At 41.4% G+C, this 22,660-nt stretch overlaps 1 protein-coding gene across 1 annotated transcript in view; it reads right to left on the bottom strand.

Moving 5' to 3' along the window:
* The window catches only part of TRABD2B (TraB domain containing 2B), a 407,815-nt gene that overhangs the window by 194,701 nt on the left and 190,454 nt on the right, over positions 1-22,660 (bottom strand). Inside the window, exon 4 of the mRNA XM_077450287.1 lies at positions 7,338-7,512. Coding sequence (XP_077306413.1) covers positions 7,338-7,512 — 175 coding nt within the window. The remainder of the gene's footprint in view (positions 1-7,337; positions 7,513-22,660) is intronic.

Below are 22,660 nucleotides of genomic sequence, written 5' to 3'. Positions count from 1 at the left end.
AAAAAGTATCATATGCATTTAATAAGATATTATGATGACTTGATAATTGGTTTGGCTTATAAATAAAGCCAACCCTAACGCTAATCCCAATCCTAACAAAGCCCTATGATCAGTATTGAGGGCATGATTGATGTATCATAATAAATTCCAAATTGGGTGGATTAGGGCTGACCATACATGGTTTGAATCTTGGACAGTTCAGCAGGAACCAGCCGAGATTCGAACCATGAATAAGCAGGTGAATGTACCAAGTTGATCAATCACTGTCTTCTCCAGCACCCATCGTTATATAAATATCGTTAACTAATAAATACAAATTTCAAAGCCAGACAGCACCTACACAGCACAGCTCACATTAAAATATTTGTAAATGTATGCTTCTCTGTGCAGTCTGGCCTTGAACACTCATTGAGAAGATGGTTTGGTCATAAGAGATGCTTGGCCACTCACGTAAAATAGTTGGTCTTTAAAGTGATATTAAAGAGGAAGTAAACCCTGATGAGTTTACTTCCTCTTTCATTCCCTGCAAAGGTAAAGCATAATGGGCTACTATGCATCGCATAGTAGTCCATTATGTGTCACTTACCTGACACAGGAGCCAGCGAAGTCACCACTGTCCCCTGTAGTCCGGCGCATCCATCTGCTCGGTGCGCACGGGAGTCGCCACTCGCGGCATATCGCCGTTGACCATGGCATGCTCAGTGCGCCTGCGCGCCGCTGTCTACATTACATGCGCCGCAGACAGCGGTGCCTGTCTTTCGGCAAATATCTCCTAAACCATGTATGTTTAGGAGATATTTCTTGGACCTACAGGTAAGCCTTAATCTAGGCTTACCTGTAGGTCAAAGTTGGTTGTAAGGGTTTACAACCACTTTAAAGGTTTTTGCTTTTATTTTTTATAACAAACATGTCATACTTACCTGCTCTGTGCATTGGTTTTGCACACAGCAGCCTCGATCCTCTTCTTCTCTGGTCAACCGCCACTGTCTCTGGCTCCCCCCCTCCCTGACCAGTACATCCAATAGCAATAGCAAGCCACTTGCTATAGGGCACTGGTGCATGCTCACTCAGGAGACCCGCTCTACAGGACACACAGAGCAGCGTCTCAGAGCGGCCTTGCTCTCCGCTATTGCTTCATTGGCTCACTGGCTTTGATTGACAGCAGTGGGAGACAATGGCTCCTGCTGCTGCCTCAGTCAATGAGGAGAGAGTGACCTGGGACAGCCGAGGCTCCTGTGCACATCACTGGATCAAGGGGGGCTCAGGTGAGTATTAGGGCGCTGTGGAGGGGAGCAGCACACAGATTGCATGAAGGTAAAAAAAAAAAACTACACAAGCACCAGATGCAAATCATCACAGAATTAAAATAAAAATATATATATTTTTGAATGCAGATATGCAGTATTTATTGAAGCATTAAATAATGTATAGAACTTTTTATTCATCCGGGTTTCCTTGTTAGGCCAACACCTACTTTAAGGAACACAAAGGTTTAAATCTATAAAGTAAACATAAAGCGACTTCATCATTCATCTTCTTTAGTGTGAATATATCCTCAGTTACCAAAGCAAGGTCAGCTCTAATGGTTAGGAAGTGGCAGCATGGCCCCTCCGCAAGATAAGTCCAGTCTCCCCACCACCCCCATCACAGAAAGAAAGCTCTTATGAAAGTCCGACATGACACTCCAGGGATCACACATGGCCAGGAGTCCCCTCCTCTAATCTAAACAAGGAAACGTTCTGTGTGAACTTCGCCTGAATTAATTCTATAATTAATATTAATGGCTCTGCCTGTACAGCTTCCTTCAGTTTAACAAGGAACAGAAAAATCTTTGTCCGAGGGAACGAGATGAAAGGGGAAGCGTTTTGTCAAATCCTGTAATCCAGCAAATGTATAACATCAACCACACCATGCACCCCTATTTGCATATGGCACCTCCCGCTGAGGCAGTGGCCCTGAGAATGACGGCTGTTACTATCTCAAAGAGACAGGGGTATAATCTCCCTTTACAGTCAGCTCTAGATGTCTGATTAGCATTCACAAGTGGTCTCCAACATTACTGCCTTTGAAGTGGGCAATCCTGAGTTTAATCCCACTTTGAGTGCCTCATTGTTTTTTTGGCAGGTCGTCTTCTTTCGACGGGGCACTATAACAAACAAAAAAAAAAAATGGTTTCCATGGAAGGAAGCAAAGTTTGGCCAGTTTATGGACAAGGTCTTTCTTCTTCCCATTCCACCAAGTATATTACTTGGGTAAATATTTTCATATTGACTACTGCGTTGCTCTGGATTTGATGTACAAGGCCTACATTTAAAAAATGCTTACTAAAAATAATCTGAAACAAAAATCTAAACAGAAATTTCAAGCTAAGCTTTCAAGAAAACCTTTGCTTTGCCCTTTCAATGCAAAGCAAAGGGCTTGCTTTAATCTCACCCTTCTCAGCAGCATATTTAGGGCCTGTGTTCATTTTTTTTTTTTTTTTTTGCATCACATAGGTTTTGGAAAACTATAGGCGAGTGATCTCAGAAACTGATGTTAAACAGAGGCAATTGACACAAGCCAAAATTCCATCGCTGCAGGCCCTTTCCTTTGCACCCTTTTGTCTAGGTATGGAAGTACATTTGACTCACTGGGCCAATGAGTGCTTTCATTCATTCATGACTTCAGTGATTCATACAGGGCTTTCCTTTTGCTCTCTGTAATTAGGCTTGGTTCATATATATATATATATATATATATATATATATACACGAATCGGATGTGTTTTTAACAGGCCCGGACTGGCCTTAGGGCAGACTGGGCATTTGCCCAGTGGGCCGGAGGCCGCATGTCTTAAAAAGAGCTAGCAGGGCTGGCCATGGGTGGATAATTATGTATATTTAAAATTTGGGGGAGGATCGGAAATCTTCTCCATTCCCCCGCCCACCATGGCAACTGAAAGTCGCACATGCGCCCCGCAGCTACTGTCACCTGGCAACGAGGATGCCAGGAAAGGAGAAGCCACTACCTTCCCTATATGCCGCCGCAGCACCTTGCTGGCTTGCAAGTGTGGGAGCCGGGTCTCATACTCGCCTACTGCACATGAAAGCGGGCGAGGTGCTGCGGTAACATTTAAGGAAGGTAGTGTATGCCCACTCCTCTTCCCGTCCGTGAAGGGGTTAGATCTGATGTTCCAGGGAAAGAGAGTGCGCCATTCCTTAATGGTAACTATGATCTTTTTTTTTTAAATAAATGGCTCTGTGAGTAATAATTTATAATTGGTTCTGTGAGTAATAATTCGCTCTGTGAGTAATAATTTATACTATAACTGGCCCTGTGAGTAATAATTGGCTCTGTTAGCAATAATTGATACTATAACTGGCTCTGTGAGTAATTGGCTGTGTGATTAATAATTTATAACTGGCTCTGTGAGTAATAGTTGGCTCTGTGAGTAATAATTTATAACTGGCTCTGAGAGTAATAATTTATAATTGGCTCTGTGAGTAATAATTTATAACTGACATTATGAAATACCTTAGAACGAGGCCTCGGCATCTGATCCTGGTCCATGCCTAGGGAGCTGGCATGTTTCCTCTGTGTTTTTTCCGGGTTCGCGGCTACGGCGCTGTGAGTGGACAGAGCCTGACCACGCAGCAACCTACATTGTCAGCCTTCTTGCTTGCCTTACCTGGGAACACCGCTGGAGCGGTGAGAGGTAGTCAGGAATGTCGATTTGTGATACATTGTTGTTACATGCTCTTTTATTTTGAATCACATTGTAAGTGTGCAATCTTAGGTCGCCCAGAAGTAGTACAGGAACCTTTTTTCTGAGTCGGAGCGACTCGAGTCGCTCCTCTCAGAACGGTTCCATTGTACAGAACGGGGGCGACTTGTCAGATTGCGGCGAGGCAAGTCGTGTTGCCTCGCATCGCCCGCAGTGTGAACCGGCCCTAAGGAAACCTATAATAAATACCTTTTAGTACTAGATTACGCTATGTGTAGCTTTGTTCTCTGCTTGTGACGAGCAAACCTCTAGATGGATTACATGCAGAGAGTTGACAACATCCATTGCAAGCCAAGTGTATAAGCTAGGATCATCTGATGGAGTGTATGCAGTGAGCAGACATCATCCATTGACAGATAAGCTTATAACCCAGTATCATCTGGTAAGTGCATTTCACAGTGTAGGGTTACTGTACTTAAAGTTTTCCAACAAACTTTAAATGATGATTGGATTGTTTGCTAAAAATCATTTTCTCTCTTAATCCACAAATATGTTCCGTGCATCTGGAAAGTATTCACAGCTCTTCACTTTATCCACATTTTGTTATGTTACAGCCTTATTTCAAAATTGATTAAATTCATTATTTTCCCCAAATTTTTACATTTTTAAAATTCTACAAATATTACCCAATAATGACAACTTGAAAGAAGTTTGTTTGAAATCTTTGCAAATTTATTAAAAAATTAAAAAACGAAAGAAAACACATGTAGATAAGTATTCACAGCCTTAGCTCAATACTTTGTCGAAGCACCTTTGGCACCAATTACAGCCTCAAGTCTTTTTGAGTATGATGCCACACGCGTGGAACACCTATCTTTTGGGCAGGTTCTCCCATTCTTCTTTGCAGGATCTCTCAAGCTCCATCAGGTTGGATGGGGAGCGGCGGTGCACAGTCATTTTCAGATCTCTCCAGAGATGTTCAATTGGGTCCAAGTCTAGGCTCTGGCTGGGCCACTCAAGGACACTCACAGAGTTGTCCCGTAGCCACTCCTTTGTTGATTTGACTGTGTGCTTAGGGCCGTTGCCTGTTGGAAGCTGAAACTTCACCCGAGTCTGAGGTCCAGAGCACTCTGGAGCAGGTTTTCATCAAGAATGTCTCTGTACATTGCTGCATTCGTCTTTCCCTCGATCCTGACTAGTCTTCCAGTTCCTGTCATTGAAAAACATCCCCACAGCATGATGCTGCCACCACCATGCTTCACTGAAGGGATGGTATTGGCCAGGTGATGAGCGGTGCCTGGTTTCCTCCAAACATGACGCTTGCCACTCAGGCCAAAGAGTTCAATCTTTGTTTTTCATGCAAACTTCTTTCACGTGGTCATTATGGGATATTGTTTGCAGAATTTTAAGGAACATAATGAATTTAATTCATTTTAAAATAAGACTGTAACAAAATGTGGAAAAAGTGAAGTGATATGAATACTTTCCGGATGCACTGTATGGTTATGTGGTCTGTAGGTAATATAGCAGCCCTCTTTAAAAGCACGTAGAAAATTGGTTAGATACTGATGAGTACTCACTTGTAATTATATAATGAATCAACTTCACCTTCACAGCCAACAAGTCTTGCAAACAGAGTTAAGGTAGAGCTATAGGCAAAACTTTATTTTTCCATTTTGGATAGAGTAAGGGAGGGCCATAACGCCAGTCAGTTTCTTTTCTCCCATGTCCCATTGGGTGGATTTCCCTTCACTTCCTGTCCCATAGTCAAACCAGGAAGTAAGAGGAAATCCCTGCAAATTAAGGGAATCCCTTGGGGACCCCAAAGGGGCAGACAAGGCTACATGGGGACCCCAAAGTCACCAGAGCTATTATCCTCATTGAAAGATTTCCCCTCCATTACTTTTTGGAGGAAAACTCAAAATTTGGGATTTTCTTTTACTTTTACTTTCAATGATAATGGTAACCAAAACAAATAGAGATGGTGAATCTCCCTAACGGGGGCACAGACACCATGAAAAACTGACAGGTCCATCTCCACTCTGTCCAAAAATAAAATAAAAAAATATTTTCCTTTAGTTACACTTTAAGCAGTAAAGATCCCAACTGAAACCCATGTGTTTTCCCATGCCAAACCAAAGAACCTGCTCTGGACACCCTCTTCTATTTGACACAATTATTCACCAGATCCTCATGCAGCTAAAATCACATTCCAAGGGCAAGTTCTCAATATTCTGCTATAACCAGGGGCGGACTGACAACTCATGGGGCCCCCGGGCAATAGGAGATTATGGGGCCCCCAGGCAATCAGAGACAATGAGGCCACACAGTATACAATCATGCAGTATACACAGACATGTACACACACTATACACAGACATGTTTCTATTGGCTAAGAAGGTACTGGAGAGGTGGGGCAGCTATAATCTCTGTATTTTTAGACCAAAAGGAGGTTGGTAAGGGTCATTTCAGAGACAAAAAAAAAAGATTTTTACATACTGTCCCTGGTTTTACTGAGGCTGGCAACCCTGATGGGGCCCCCTGGTGGCCCGGGGCCCTTGGGCAGTGCCCGAGTTGGCGAATGGTCAGTCCGCCCCTGGCTATAACAGAAAATATAAAGGGGACAGGCAGAGGATTCCGCATGAGAAACAATAGAAGTTGGCCTACGGAGAGAAGAACATTATCCAGATGGGCCTTCTAGTTCTAAAAGCTTTCTGTGGATTTCATTGTCTGCAAATGTCTGGTGACTGAACATCAGCATCTACCTTATCAATCAGATGCTTTGGAAGCTTTCCATTCAAGATTGCATTCTATGAAGTAGATTTACTGGCACAAATACTGGAGTTGCAGAGAACTATACATGTTTAGCAATCTTAAGAGCTTTATAGACACCTATTTATGTTGTTTTATTAGGTGTATGAATGATTTTTTTAAGCTTTTCGCTATATGAACATATGAGGTTGCAAGGCTCCTTCCATTGGCCGAAAAAAAAAAAGAATTCCAAAAAATCCAACTTGGCATGCAAACTTTTCTTATGACGCAGCTGCTCTGAGAGCTTCTTCATCCTTTAGCAAGATCAATCAGCATCTGACAAAAGCTTCTGAGCATTAGCTATGTAGATCATCAAGTAGTCAAATTTTAAAAGGAGACACAAGCCACATTTCTGGGCTGCTTTAAACCGAAACGAAAGGCAGAAACGAGTGTACAATATACTTACCTATTTATGTCTAGAGTTGGAGACTGTCAGTAGAATTCATTCAAAGCCAGCTAACAGAACAACAATTACTACATATATAAGGAACCCAGGGCTGATTTTACCATTAGGAACACAAAGCATGGACTTATAGGTGGAGGAGGAAAGAGGCAGCTGTAAAATTATTGAACTCATTTTTTTCCTATTATAAGTCAAAATGCAGTAAGCTCGCAAAAGCTTATTTACACATTATCATAAAATACTAAACCAGGATACAATCAGTAAAACAAGAACATTTTCTGTATAAAAGTGACCATCCTACCACAGAGGCCTTGCTTTAGGTGCCAAAGGCTGTGCATCTACAGGCTCCAATGATGAAAATCCATCCCTGAGGCTCCCTAAAAGCAACAACAACCAATAGTTACTAAAACAATAAAGTACCTGCGCCAAAAGCAAAGAAAAAACTCTTGTCCCGGTTTTCCTTCAGCAGACCCATCACTCTTCTTGCCATTCTTTCATTCCTCTTGTAGATGAGTTCTTGTCGGAAGTAAATGTCTATCTCCTGAGCTGTTACTTGGTCGTGTGATGGTAAAGTAGTGTTAATAAATGTGGGGAGCTGCAGGAAATAAAAAAAAAAAAATAAGCAAATTGAAAATAGTGCATTCTTTTTATTGGAATACCTGCATTTTTATTTGTCTACCTAACCCAATTTTTTTCAAAATCAACAACAATGCTGAAATTCAGACTCTCTATATCCTCTGCAAGTCTACGCATTAGCCGATAATACGATCCCCGCTGAGCTGTCTTGGAGCCTTGGCCCACAGAGATCTTTATATACTGGATCAGCCATTCTCAACCAAGGTTCTGTGGAACCCTAGGGTTTCTCTAGAGGTTACATAGTTAGTCAGGTTAAAAAAAGAAGACAACCAATAGAAAAAAAAGAGTAAATAAATAGAAAACCACCATATACATAATCCTCTACCCATAGCTGATCTCTTAGGTTGATGGGGTTTCCGTGTGCTGTGGCAAACTGACCTTCCATCTTATAGTAGTTGCATAGTTCCTGGGCCAATGACACTGGGCAGACAAGGCTACATGACACCAATCATCTTTTTAGATGTCCAACCCCCATGGTAGGCGATATTCCTCCCATTGGCCACCAATGTAATGGGCATTTTTACCACTGACACACAATACATTTCCAAGGGTTCCTCTGGGGTAAAATGCCATACCCAGAATACTCCTCTCCTGAGGTCAGTGCCACTGAACACAGCTTCAATTAAAATATCCTTGATGCAATCTTTCCAAAACACAGTGTGGTACCTTAAAGCCAATTTGACCAACTCCCTGGGCAAATTACAGTTCAAGCCCCCTTGACATCCATTAACCGTTTTCCCATAGATTTTCTGGATTTCTTTATCTCCACGAAATGGAGTTCTTATGCTGGGTCGATTGCTCCTTTCTCACCCCCTCCTCCTTTCCCTACCCTATTTCTTTCCTTATATGTTGATTTTAGGCCTATCACTATGGCTAAGCTGTAAATCACATTTATATTCTGCAAATAAGGTTACTTTGTTATGTAATCTCCTTCTATTGAGAGTCACCCAACCTACGTGTTAGTTTTCTCTCCACGTTCCATGTGAGAAAACTTTTCACTACAATTATGCAGGAATGGTTTGCTTATACTATTCATTGTAATGCTTGTTTTACTTATTTTGTATTTAACGGTATTCCTATACATTTATTCATAGGGCATTGTTCATTGATAATGTTGAACAAATCCCATTCAATTTTATTATGCTGTTAAACTCTAAATAAACACATAAAAAAAAATACAACAAACAATACAACTAGTCACCTGAAGTCTGCTGGGAAACCATCAATCAATTCCGGGGTGTCAATCTCTGTGGTCCCCAACATCTCTCACTGGTTCCTCCTGTTAACCTCAAGCCCCTAAAACAAAAGCAGTTTTGAGGGCTGAGAAGGAAGAACAAAAAAGAGGTGTGTGGGGCGAACCACATAATTTGACACTCTTGGAAGTGTCAGTTTCCCAGCAGACTTCCGGGGGGCCGTTCTTGTGATAAGAGCGATGGGGACGGGAGAAGAGAGGTATTTAATCTCTTGTTTACGGGTATGGCCTTTTCAAATGCAGTTTATGAAAGAGTCACTTTACAAATTCTAAAAAGCTGGCTTATGTACAGTAAGCCCGCGAAAATCTTCTTCTGTGCGCCCCTCTGATTCTGGTTTCACATTTTTACAAAAGATTCAACTTCTGAACAAAGCCGTGCCAAGTTGCAGTAGTAATGAAGTAGTGCTTGATTACATACAATTGGATCATTGTGCAATCATGTAAGATTAATTAAATATGCTACTTGTGTAGTTAACACAACAGGGAGGCAATTGTTTAATCTGCTTAGTGATTGATCTCTCCTCTTAGTGATCAATTGCTATTTATTGAAGCAGCCCAACTGAGCTACTTAAAGTGGTTGTAAACCCTTACAGACCACTTTGACCTACAGGTAAGCCTAGATTAAGGCTTACCTGTAGGTCCAAGAAATATCTCCTAAACCTACACTGTTTAGGAGATATTTGCAAAGAGAAAGGCACCGCTGTCTACGGAACTGGACTGGAACTCCGCTTTAAGACTCTTGGTATGTATTACATCATTTTGACCTAGGCCAGAAATCAGGAAGCAACGGAAGAAATGTAAAGAAAAAATTAAAACAAGTAAATGTAATATATCATTTTTGAGAGAGCTTTAAGCACAGACATTGAGGTTGATTTACTAAAGGAAAATCCACTTTGCACAACAAGTGCACTTGGAAGTGCAGTCGCTGTAGATCTGAGGGGAAGATCTGGAATGAGGGGAAGCTCTGCTGAATTTAACATCCAATCATGTACAAGCTAAAATGCTGTTTTTTATTTTCCTACTAATTTTTCTCCTTCATTGATATGCACTGATGAGGCGGCACTGATGGGCACTGATAGGTTGCACTGGTGGGCACTGATAGGCTGCACTGATGGTCAGTGATAAGGCGGCACTGATGGCCACTGATAAGATGCCACTGATGGGCGCTGATCAGTGGCAATAATGGGTGGCACTGATGGGCACTGATAGGTATCACTGAAAGGTACCACTGATAGATGCCATTCATGGACACTGATAGGTGGCACTGATAGGTGACACTGATGGGCAGCACTGTTGATGGGGCACTGATTGGTGACATTGATATATGGCACTGATAGGTGGGACTGAGGGCACTGATGGGTGGTTATGGGCACTGGTAGATGGCACTGGTGGGCACTGGTAGGCAGCACTGTTGTGCACTGGTAGGTGGCACTGGCAGGTGGCTAAGGTGGGCAGAGATAATCTAGCGGCTGCTCTCCTTGATTGGGACCGATGTCCCTCTGACAGCCGCCAGTGATCAGCTTTTTTTTTTCCCCTCATGCTATCAGCGTGAGGAGAAAAAATAGCCGATTAACGGCTCTGTTTACATCACACAATCAGCTGTCATTAGCTGACAGCTGATCACGTAACTCTCTGATCACAGAGCGTGCCACGTGCACCCTGCAGGGGGCGCGCAGGCCGCTCGAGCACGGGAGGACGTCTATAGACGCCCTCTTGGCAAAGTAGGACCACGATGTAGCTGTCATTTGGCTATAGCACATATCTGAAGCGGTTAAAGTAACTGTGTTTCAGGTTTTGTACATTTTTGGTTGATATCTGTAGTTGATTGTAAATAGATGAATACATGACTTTAAAAAAAAAAAACTTTTTTAAATTAACTTTTTGGTTTTATACATTTTTAGTTGACTTTTGTAGATGATTGCATGACTTTTTCTCACGGAGAATTGATGGTTTGTTCTTTTTTTATTCTATGTAAACCTTTGAAAGCATGAAGCATGGCATGTACCTAAATATTTTGGCACTAAAAGGGGTCCCATCTCAAAACTTGTTGGAAATCACACATCCCCGCAGCCCTTTACTCAATGTCTTCTAAGTCGGTTTTACTGGAAATGACTGGAAAGGACAACATGCTGGCATTTTGTTAAACAATATGCTCTTTAACTTTAATGAAGAGCAGAAGCAGCCCTACGCCTACCTTAACAGACATTCCACCTACAACAGACACTCTTTCTGGTGAGCAGTGCTGAGATACAAAGCATTTTACCACCACAAACAAGTCAGACAGTTGAGTGCCTTGCCCGGCCATTGTTGAGACTTTTAAAGTGGACAGTGGATTAAATGCAAACATTAGGCACGCACAATAACCGCCAAATGACTCGAATTCACAGCAAAACTGTCAAAACATTGGGGACAGAGTACCCTGCAGACCTGTGCAATCTGTCTCCGATGGCTTTGTTTGATGTAAAAGGACATTTCTTTATGTTCTATAAAACAAACCTTAATTATGATTGATGGAGCCATGTATAGACCGGCCCGGGATGCAGAGAATGTAAAAGGTAGCCATTCACGTTACCTAAACATCTGACAAAGACTGATCGCAATCACGACTCATTATACCATATATAGTGCAGTCAGTTTAAATATACATTACTCATGTATTGTGCTGTGCAGGCGCTTATTTCTGTCGGCGCTAACCCTTTCACTGCCAGGTGCCCTCCTGGAGGACTTTCAACAGGAAAGAATAGGGAACGTTTTTTTTTGTTACATTTTCTTGCACAAAATAAAATTTTTGGTAGAAAGAAATAACTGAAAAGTTCCTCATCCTTGAAGGTATATAACTCGTAAATAAAAATTGCTATTTTTTTTTTTTTTCAAACAAAATATGTTTCGCCTTTTTTCATTATTTGCTGCATATCAGCACTGCTAATCTCTTGCAGTTCTTTGCCTACGTATTTGGGTTGATTTACTAAAACTGGAGAGTGCAAAGCCCAGTGCAGCTCTGCATAGAAACCTTCATGCATAGAATGCACAAAGGTAAAAAAAAACCTTGTGCCTTTACCGCCACTTTAATTAAACTAGCTGAAGTTAGGACCCATCAATCACTTCCGGGAGCGTCAATCTCTGTGGCTCTCCACATCTCTCCTGCTAACCTCAAGCCACTAAAAAGAAAGTAGTTTTGAGGGGTGAGCAGGAAGAATAAAATAGAGTTGGTGGGGGGGAAGACCACATAATTTGACACTTCTGGAAGTGTCAGTTTCCCAGCTGACTTCACGGGGACAGTTCTTGTGATAAGAGCGGTGTGGGCGGGAAGAGAGAGGTATTTAATCCCTTGTTTACAGGTATGGACTTTTGAAAAAACATGCAGTATATGATAGAGTCACTTTACAGATGTCCTTCTAAAGAGCTGGCTTATGTAAGACCAAAAATCTTCTTCTGTGCGCCCCTCTGATTTTGGTTTCAAGTTTTTACAAAAGATTCAACTTCTGGACAAAGCCATGCCAAGTTGCAGTAGTGATGAAGTAGTGCTCGATTACATACTATTGGATCATTGTGCAATCAGGCAAGATTAATTGAATGTGCTTCTTGTGTAGTTTACACAACAGGGAGTCCATTGTTTAATCTGCTTAGTGATTGATCTCTCTTCTTAGTGACCAATGGCTTTTTATTGAATCAGACCAACTGAGCTACTTAAAATTGACCTTCCATCTCTACCCAAAGCTTGGCCCAAACCGAATGGTAGCCATTCTCAACCGGGGTTCTATGGAGCCCTAGGGTTCCTCTAGATGTTTCTAGGGGTTCCTTGAGCAATGAGCAATTTCTGCCTCTCAGGTAAGTAACCACTGATGATCTTTTTAGCTAGTCTTCCCACTGATGACAAATGTAAGAAGCATTCTTCCTTCTGATCATCACACTAATGTACCATGAGCTGTAGCTATAGTAACTATTACCAAGGGTTCCCTGAGACCAAAAACGTATTTCAAGGGTTCCTCCATGTTAAAAAGGTAGAGAATGGCTGCTCTGTGGGGTTGATTTCCTAAAGGCAAATAGATGGTGCACTTTGAAGGGGAGTGAAGTAAAGCTCTGCTGACTTCTATTATCCAGGCAAACAATATGTCTTATTTTCCTTGGATGTGATTGGATATACTTTACAAAGTGGAATTTCAGTAAACTCTGGAGTAAATTCCCATGCAAAGTCTCTTTGCCCTTAGTAAATCAAGTCCTTTAGGTGTTGCTAATAGTTGACAATAAGCACCTTTCTAATGGGGTAATAAACCAGTGGGCATCGGTCAGTTCAGAGGTATGCACAGCCTCCATAGATCTCCCTCACGCCTGTGTATCCATTAAGAGAAGACAGATGATCATTCTACGCTAAGTTACAGGCTACCATAGTCTAATCAAGCTTCCAGCTGCTGTGATGCCTGGTACATTAATCATCCTAACTTCTTTTTGCTGCTTAGGTTCATGACATTCACTATGATTCATTGAACTCACTGTAGTTAGGCAGCTGTTGGTATACTGATTAATATAGCCGTTTGCCTCCTTAACGGCTAGACAGTCCAAAGTAATTAGCAGGCTGTTAACCACCATCACAGCTCGAAACTGAAAGACTTTATGAGTTCAGCGACCTCTCCAAAGTGCTTAGTGGAGGACAAGTCAACTTTCCAATTTCTATCCATTTTCGCCAGTTCAAGGAAAAGCGACAGGGTGGTGGTCTTAAGTACAAGAACCAAACCACTAAGTTGCAAACATACAACACTAAGCTGAATGTCTCAAATTAATTAGACACTGTTTGTGGATAGGCCATATTTAGAGATATCAAACTGAGTATATTTTAATTGATACAGGCATTTTTGCACTTTTAAGTACACAATGGGGGTTATTTACTAAAGCTGGAAAGTGTAAAATCAGGCTCACTTCTGCACAGAACCCAATAAGCTTCTAACCCCAGCTTGTTCACTTAAGCTTTGGTAATAAAACCTGGAAGCTCATTGGTTTCTATGCAGAAGTGAGCCTGATTTAGCAATTTTCAGCTTTAGTAAATAAACCCCATTGTGTACTTACAAGTGGGGTATGCCTGTATAAGATTTTTAAACCTCATAGATATTTTGTTTATGAAGACAGCAGAAACCCCCAGGACTCAGAGATGTTATCTTACCCAGGGCCATGATTAGTATAGGAATCTATTAAGGGGCGTTATTATACCCTTTTTAATGTGTTTTATTTAATTCTTTTTTAACATTGTATGTTTAGCCTGATGAAAGGGGAGTTTTGTTGGAGAGAAACACATTGGAGGTTTTTTTTTATCTAACTATGACTTTTTTTATCTCAAATTAAAATTATCTTACACTATTGTGGTGCTCCTTTTTGTATTTTATGGTTCAAATATTAAGGAGACTAACAGAGGCTGCAGTGCTAGAACACAGCAAAGGTCAAGAGAGTTAGGTTTATTATCACTTCTATTGCAGGAAACTATTATATGGATTTTTTGGCATTTGACAGGGTGGCTTTAATGCTGTAGTCCAGGTAATATCTTTACCCAAATATAAAGATGAAATTCATAGAGCTATTTAACTGCCAAAGGACTTGTATGTCCGTCCAATTAGTCCTGAGATTTACAGAGCGCTGCTAGACAGTCAGGAGGATATCACTGCTTCATCTGTATAAATAACAAATACAATGATGTTCATTCCCTATACCAGTGATAGCGAACCTTGACACGCTAGATGTTTTGGAACTACATTTCCCATAATGCTCAATTATACTGCAGAGTGCAAGAGCATCATGGGAAATGTAGTTCCAAAACATCTGGGGTGCCAAGGTTCGCCATCACTGCCCTATACCCAGACTGCTGACCGGTCAAAGAATGTGCAGCAGCAGAGTCATTTGGTCATCCCCTTGCTTACTATGGTCTCTCCACTTATCAGAATGCTTCTCTCCACTTATCAGCATGCTTCTCTTCACTTATCAGCGTGCAGCACACCTAATTGGCTCCCTTCCTCACTCATTCTCAGTGCTGCTGTACAAGCAAATGAAAGAGGCTGATATCAAGTGGAATTCCGGCACACACTCTAGTTGTATTAAAATATATATTATACTGAACACGTTATTAAAGTGGTATTAAAGACACATAGAGCCCCCCCTCCCACTCTCTCCTGATTGGCCCACTGGCTGTGATTGACAGCAGTGGGAGTAAATGGCTCCTAATGCTGTCTCAGCCAAAGAGGAGAGGGGGTCCCGGGACAGCTGATGCTCTCTAGCACATTACTGGATTAGGCCTTCCACTTTGTGTTCTGCTATGGGCACATTGAGATACTCAAACACCACTCTTAACCTATCTAGGTCTACTGAGGAGACACCGGGCTGTTCGATTAGCAGGAAGTCATCCAGACAATAAATGGCCATCTGGCACTGGGCTTGGTGCGACAGGATCCAAGTAAGGGACTGTGCGAAGGTGTCAAAGAACCACGGGCTGCTTTTTAGAGCCGAAGCTCAGTTTAGTGACAAAGTAACATGACTCTTTACATTTAATGCCGTGCCAGCACCAGAGGGATGGTTGGATGGGTAGAAGCTTAAATGCGTCTGATATGTTGACTTTAGAGAGCTGAGCTCTTGTGCCTATTTTGATAATAGCCTGGCTCGCCATGTTGACTGAAGCATATTTCAGGGAGAATTACTCTGAAGGTATTAAGGAATTCAAACTCGGGAGGTGGGAAGAATGAGCCGCAGGCAGGTCATGCACCAAACAAAATTTTATATGAAGCTGAGAAATGGCAGAGGACATGGACTGATGAGACGCCTGCTGAGAGTTGGGCCCGTCTGTCGCTGGTGGTGGGAAGAGAAGCCTGAAGAGCTCGGCTTTCCTGGCTGTAGCTGGGAAGGGCACGCCCCTACTATATTGGTTCCACTGTTAACTTGGGAATGATCCAACTGCTGAGGGATCGCACGCTGCCGCTCTCTGAAATCAGGGAGGTGACAGAGGGGCAGATGTGAGGTCTTCGCTGCCAGCCTGAGACATGGCTCTGGCTGACTTGTGTCCTAGTTGCTAAGTCCTGGTTTTTGATGTTAAAAGCTCAGTCGACTGGAAGCTGGGGGAATAACGTTCAACCTGGTGCAGGCTGGAACTACCTGAACTCAACTGACCTAGAGGAGAAATGACAGGCAGACAAGGGAGAGTGGCTTTATGTTATGCCATTAGAAGATGAATAAGAGACCGGGTCATGCAACTTTGAGATGCGTTTATAGCAGCTGCAAGGGAAACCTTATCGGGAGGTGAACAAATGAACGAATTTGAAACCATGAATGGAATTTGAAGGAAAACGGCTTTGAGAACAGTTGGTCTGAAGCTATGTGGGCCGATGTGCCTTGTTGTAACTGGATTCGAACTGGACCATAGGGTGAGCTGTACTGAGGGGTGTCTGTCAATCACATGACAAATCATACAGTGATCTGAATTTAAAAGTGAACCGTTGCGTCGCAGATGCGACTGACGTCGAACAACAGTAGAGTGTATGACGGGATAAAAGAAACAAAAATGCACGAATGACCCGACAAAAAGTGACTGCCGAACCTAAGGAGAACATGACCAACAATATATGGAATAAGACCACTGAATGATGGAAGTGATGGTGACACGAATCGGGGTGCCGTTACTGTGACTAGACAGTGAACCGAACTGTGGAATATGGGATGAAATGAGGGCGAAATTAAATGAGTGAAATGAAGCCGTCACGAATCTGAGTGATGCTAAAGCGACTGGACTCGGATCGGTGTGTGGGGTATATGAAATGATCGAAATGTTTGCCATGACAGAGGCACGAATCGGTGTGTCGTAACTGTGATTTGACAGTGAACTGAACTATGGAATACGGGGTAAAATGAGGGAGAAATTAAATGAGCAAATTCATTTTTTTTTTTTTTATATGAAATGACCAAAATGATTGCCATGACAGAGGCACAAATCGGTGTGTCGCAATAGCGACTGTAAGTAAAACTGTCTGTGGAACAGGAAATAACAATGGCTAACACAAGTCAATGCAAATTAGTGTGTCGTATTTTGAATCGCAGTGAAGGGTATACGAAATGAAGGAATGAAATATTTGGCATGACAGTGGCACGAATCGGTGTGCTGCGATTGCGACTGACAAAGAACCGGACTGTGGAGCATGGAATGAAATGAGATGAAATGATTAGAATGAGCCAGTAGGAATCAGTGTGCTGCAGATGCGGTTTGATTTGAATCGGAGTGAAAGGTAAGCGAAATGTAACAAATTAAATGTTTGTCATGACAGTGGCACGAATCGTGTGCTGCAATTTGCCACTGATAACTTAACGGACTGTGGAGCATGAAATGCATGAGACGGAATGACTAGAACGAGTCGACACGAATCAGTGTGTCGCAGATGTGACTGGATTCGAATCCGAGTGACGGGTATATGAGACGAATGCAATGATTGCCATGACAGAAACACAAATTGGTGTGCCGCAGTTGCGACTGACAACAAACCGTATTGTGGAACATGGAACTGTATTTGACAGAATGACTTTAACGAGCCAACAAGAATTGGTGCATTGCAGATGCGACTGGATTCGAATCGGGGTGAAGGGGATGCGAAATGTAATAAATTAAATGATTTGCTATGACAGAGGCAAGAATCGTTGTGTCGCAACAGCGACTGACAGCGAACCTGTCTGTGGAACAGGAAATAATGGCTAACACGAGTCGACGTGAACTAGTGCCTGGCAGATGCGACTGAATTTGAATTGTAGTGAAGGGTATACAAAATGAACAAATTAAATATTTACCATGACAGTGGCATGAATCTGTGTGCTGCGATTGCGACTGACAATGAATCGGACTGTGGAGCATGGAATAAAATGAGATGAAATGACTAGAATGAGCAGGTACAAATCAGTGCGTCGCAGATGTGACTGGATTCAAATCGGAGTGAAGGATATGCGAAATGTAATGAAGTATTTGCCATTACAGTGGCACGAATCGCGTGCTGCAATTTGCGACTGATAACATACCGGACTGTGGAGTGTGAAATGCATGAGATAGAATGACTAGCACAAGTCAACAGGAATCGGTGTGTCACAGACGCGACTGGATTTGAACCGGAGTGAAGGGTATGCGAACTGTAACAAATGAAATGACTTGCCAAGACAGAGGCACAAATCTGTGTGCCGCAATTGCAATTGGAGTATGGCATGAAATGAGATGAAAAAAAACAGCCGGGACGAACCAGTGAGTCGCTGATGTAACTAGATTCGGGCCGGTGGGTAATGCAAACTAAAATAACTGAAATGATGGACAGTGTGTTTCTAAAGTGAAATGGGTCTACAACATGGTGTGAAACAACAAGGTACAGGAATGTACGAATAAAACCGATGAAAAACGGCTCAGTGTTTGCACTCACGAACTGTGCCACAAGTTTGTGGTTTGCACGAGGCTAAAATAAGACTGCACGCGGAGACTTAACGAATGACTGGCAAGTTCTGTAGCGGGGTTGCGGTGACATGGGGTATCTGGCAAACAGTGATGCATGAAATGAAGAAATGATATACAAATCCTACCTGCCACAGTTTGAGCAAGACACGATCTGCGAAAACCACGAACGGAGAACCAAAAGCCTCTAGAAGTCAGGACATGGAACTCACGAACACCGAATGAGTTGGAAGACTCGGCCTAGTGACGTAACGAATCGCGCTCCGGAACCGACAAAGACCATAGATGAGTGGGCTGCTGAAATACCCCCTGGACTCCTCCCATAAATTCCGGCCACCATACTGACCTTTATATATATATATATATATATATATATATATATATATATATATATATATATATATACAGGCATACCCCACTTTTAAGTACACAATGGGGTTTATTTACTAAAGCTGGGAAGTGCAAAATCAGGCTCACTTCATAGAAACCAATGAGCTTCCATGTTTTATTACAAAAGCTTAATTGAACCAGCTGGGGTTAGAAGCTCATTGGTTTATATGCAGAAGGGAGCCTGATTTAGCATTTTTCAGCTTTAGTAAATAAACCCCATTGTGTACCTAAAAGTGGGGTAAGCTTGTATATATATATATATATATATATATATATATATATATATATATATATATATATATATGCTGTGTATGTATACATACATACTTTTTGTTAAGGCATTTTCCCTGGAATTGACCACAAATAAAAAGAATCTTGACAGATGTTTCCCTCCCTCGACCTTTATCAGATACTCTCCCATATATTTTTATCTTTCTTCTGATAGGAAATGTTTGAGATTTTACATGCACGTCTCAGACTTTTTTTATAGAGATTAAAAAAATGATTTGTGTCCAATTCAAACCCATTTTATCATTTAAAAGGATTTTTAAAGGATTTCAGGAAGGATCGGTACATTATCCATAGCCATTTGTGCATACCAAGATGGTTTCTCACTCAGACAACTTGGTAATATTCCAAAGTATCATTTCCTTTCGTTTTATAACATTTAAATGAATATTGAAAAAAGTCAGTGAGTGCAAAACCAATACCACTTTATTTTTTTGTGCAATAATTTGTTTTTGGCGTAAAGAGTTGCAACACCAAATTAAGTTTTCACCTGAAACCTAAATTGTTCAAGCGTAAAACAAAACATTTTTTAACTCCCAAAAGCCTAATTCTAACTAAATAAGTTACCATAAAACTGTGTCTAAAGCCAATTTTTCTTTCTTTTTTTACATTTTATTTTAGCTTTCAATCGTGTGGTTAGGGAGTAAAACCTGCGTTATGTTATTTATGCTGTCTGTGTCCCTATCAGGAACAGTAACTCTTTCAATTTGTCCTTTTGGCCATTGTCACAACCTGAAAGTGAAACCCCATTCACACCTGAGCGTTTTGTAGCTTGAAGCCTGAAGCTACAAAACGCTAGAGGGGAAAAATTCTATTCTCAATGGAGATGGTTCACATCTCCACTCCATGTCGCTTGAAGCCGAACGCCTGGAGCTCAAACAAGTTCCGGACCCTTTTTTGTTGCTCGAATTGAGCAGATTTGGGCGTTTTTCTTCTTTTAACATGGGTGACCTTTTGCCCTGCACAAAATCGCACCAAATCACGGTAAAAAACGTAGCAAAAAAACGCTTGAAAACGCTACACTCAGGTGTGAATGCAGCCTAAGGGATGATGCAAATTTTTGAATGGTCACAAGAACAAATTGTCCAATAGAAACACAGGTTCCAGTGTCAACGGTCTAAGGGGGAATTTCCCTTACTGGAAACATTTTCTGCCAACCCCTGTTGTGTCTACAGGAAAGGAAGAAAAATAGAAAACCTGATAGGGGTTTTAAATATTTCAATATGAAAAAAGTTTTGAATTTGGTTATATTTTAACCTCAACACAATTGCTTACTTCCAACTTCAAATTCATCCCCAAATCTCACCCTAAAGGCTGGAGCTACACGGGACATTTGTAATACCTTACTTCCTGTCTATCTGAAAATACCAGACAGAAACTCTACAACAGCAATGTATACAAAAGTTAAAATTTAAAAATGTAATTTAAAATTTGAATTGGACTGAATTTAATTTAATTTAAATATTAAACATCTTTGTTACAGTTGGGGAACGCTAGAAATACAGTTCGATTGTTTTTTGTCCATGCTGGAGATTGTCCCTCACTTCCTATCTGGAAAACCACTTTAACAGAGCCCGGGATAGCAGTAAAAAACAGACAGAGATTCTTAAAGTGGTGTTCTACACAAAAACAATTTCATTAGTGTGCTTGAAAAAAAAGAAGAAAAAAATTTGGATTTTCTTTTTCTCACCTTTTTTTACCTGTTGCTACGTGGTCCCTCGAAATCTGCCTCCTTCAGTGCCTGGGCTCCTGACGTCACTTCCTGTGGCGCAGGAAGGGAGATCGCCTCTTTCCCATCCCTCTGTCAATCATCTGCGACACGTGACAGGTCCCAGATGATTGCGCGGCCAGTCACGGCAGTGAAAATGCCAACGCCGCCGAGCGGAGGGGGAGATAAGCGGGGGCTTCAATCCCCCGCATCGCTGGACCCTGGAACAGGTATGTGTCCGATTATTAAAAGTCACCAGCTGCAGTATTTGTAGCTGCTGACTTTTAATTTTTATTTTTTTAAGGGGAACTCCTCTTTAAGCTTTCCCACTCTACTCAAAGCAAACACATTTTCTTTTGGCTTGACTTACACTTTATTTATAGTACATATACACTATATTAACAAAAGTATTGGGATGCTTGCCTTTACACACACATGAACTTTAATGGCATCCCAGTATAAGCCCTTGTACACACGGTTGGACATTCCGATGGACAATGTCCGATAGGACCGTGTTGTCGAATAATCCGACAGTGTGTGGGCTCCATCGGACTGTTTCCGTCAGAGTATCCGACGGACCAAGTTCTCCAGCTGGGCTATAAAATTTTCCGACAACATGATCCGATCGTACTTTGTCCAATCATGTGTAGAGAATTCCAATCGGACAAAGTGCCACGCATGCTCAGATCAAATTCCTAGACCAAAGCTATTGGCTACTAGCCTGAAAGTAGTCCCGTCCTAACGAAATAACGTCATCACGTTAAGTACGATCGGATTTTCTGACAACTTTGTCCGACTGTGTGTATGCAACAGTTTCGGACAAAATCCATCGCACAAAATCCGACAGATTTGGTTGTCAGAATGTCCGACTTTGTGTACAAGGGCTTAGTCCGTAGGGTTCAATATTGAGCCGGCTCATCCTTTGCAGCTATAACAGCTTCAACCCTTCTGGGAAGGCTGTCTACAAGGTTTAGGAGTGTGTCTATGGGAATGTTTGACCATTCTTACAGAAGCGCATTTGTGAGGTCAGGCACTGATGTGGGCGAGAAGGCCTGGCTCGCAGTCTCCACGCTAAGTCCTTCCCAAGGTGTTCTATTGGGTTGAGGTCAGGACTTTGTGCAGGCCAGTCAAGTTTCTCCACCGTAGAATGGCAGGTGTCCCAATACTTTTGGTAATATAGTGTATATCTTACTAGTTGTTTTATATAATGCAATTAACATGTTTGCACAAATCTTCAAGGTAAAAAAAAAAAACACCACAAACTGGACTTTAAAAAAAAATGTATGTACAAATGAACTTTCATAAAGTTCCCTTAAATACTTGTTTGTAGAATCAGAGCACTAAAACGTTAGAATATTTTTCTTACATTTTCCAGATTTTACTGGAACATGAGAGAATAAACATTTATATTAGTTTTTTTTGTAATACTTCTGGAGCATTTCTCATTAAGATTCCTTGCCTCTGTACAAACATTCATCCAAATAATAAATGGCAAGCCCTGTGATATGTGTTGTTGCATATTAAAGTGCACTTAATGAATTAAACACTTGCTGTGATCCAATTTGCTGAAAATCAAATGCACATGTGCCAATGTTTTTCGTGCAAGAATCTAGAGCACCTTTCACACAATAATATAATCCTGCTGGGTGATTTCATGACTGCCACTTAAAAATGACTGGTATGGTGTAATAAATGAAAGTTACATCACCTGCGAGCTGAACGTGTATAGGGAAAATCCAATTTCTTAAAAAATTACTAAAATACATATAATTGCTACACAAGCCATTTTTTTTTTTAATTGAATGTTATTAAAAATTGCTTTTCCATTTCAGTCTGCAGCCGACCATGGTGTGTCTTACTGCCAAAAAAATTCAAATGCTTATTTATTTTATTCATTTTGCATAGCCTGCGCTATTTCCATCAACACTTTGTAGAGAACATTGAACCATTTACTGTACATCAGCTTCAAAGAAAAGTGTTCAATCCGTTACCTCTATCACACATCTTCTCAATTTGGAAATGTA

The sequence above is a fragment of the Lithobates pipiens genome, unplaced genomic scaffold (genome assembly GCF_037356315.1).
Source record: "Lithobates pipiens isolate NorthernLeopardFrog02 unplaced genomic scaffold, aLitPip1_a1.2 Scaffold_23, whole genome shotgun sequence".
In the NCBI taxonomy this organism is placed as follows: Eukaryota; Metazoa; Chordata; class Amphibia; order Anura; family Ranidae; genus Lithobates; species Lithobates pipiens.
Note: the sequence above shows the minus strand (reverse complement) of the source record. Positions and strands in the feature narration are given on the sequence as shown.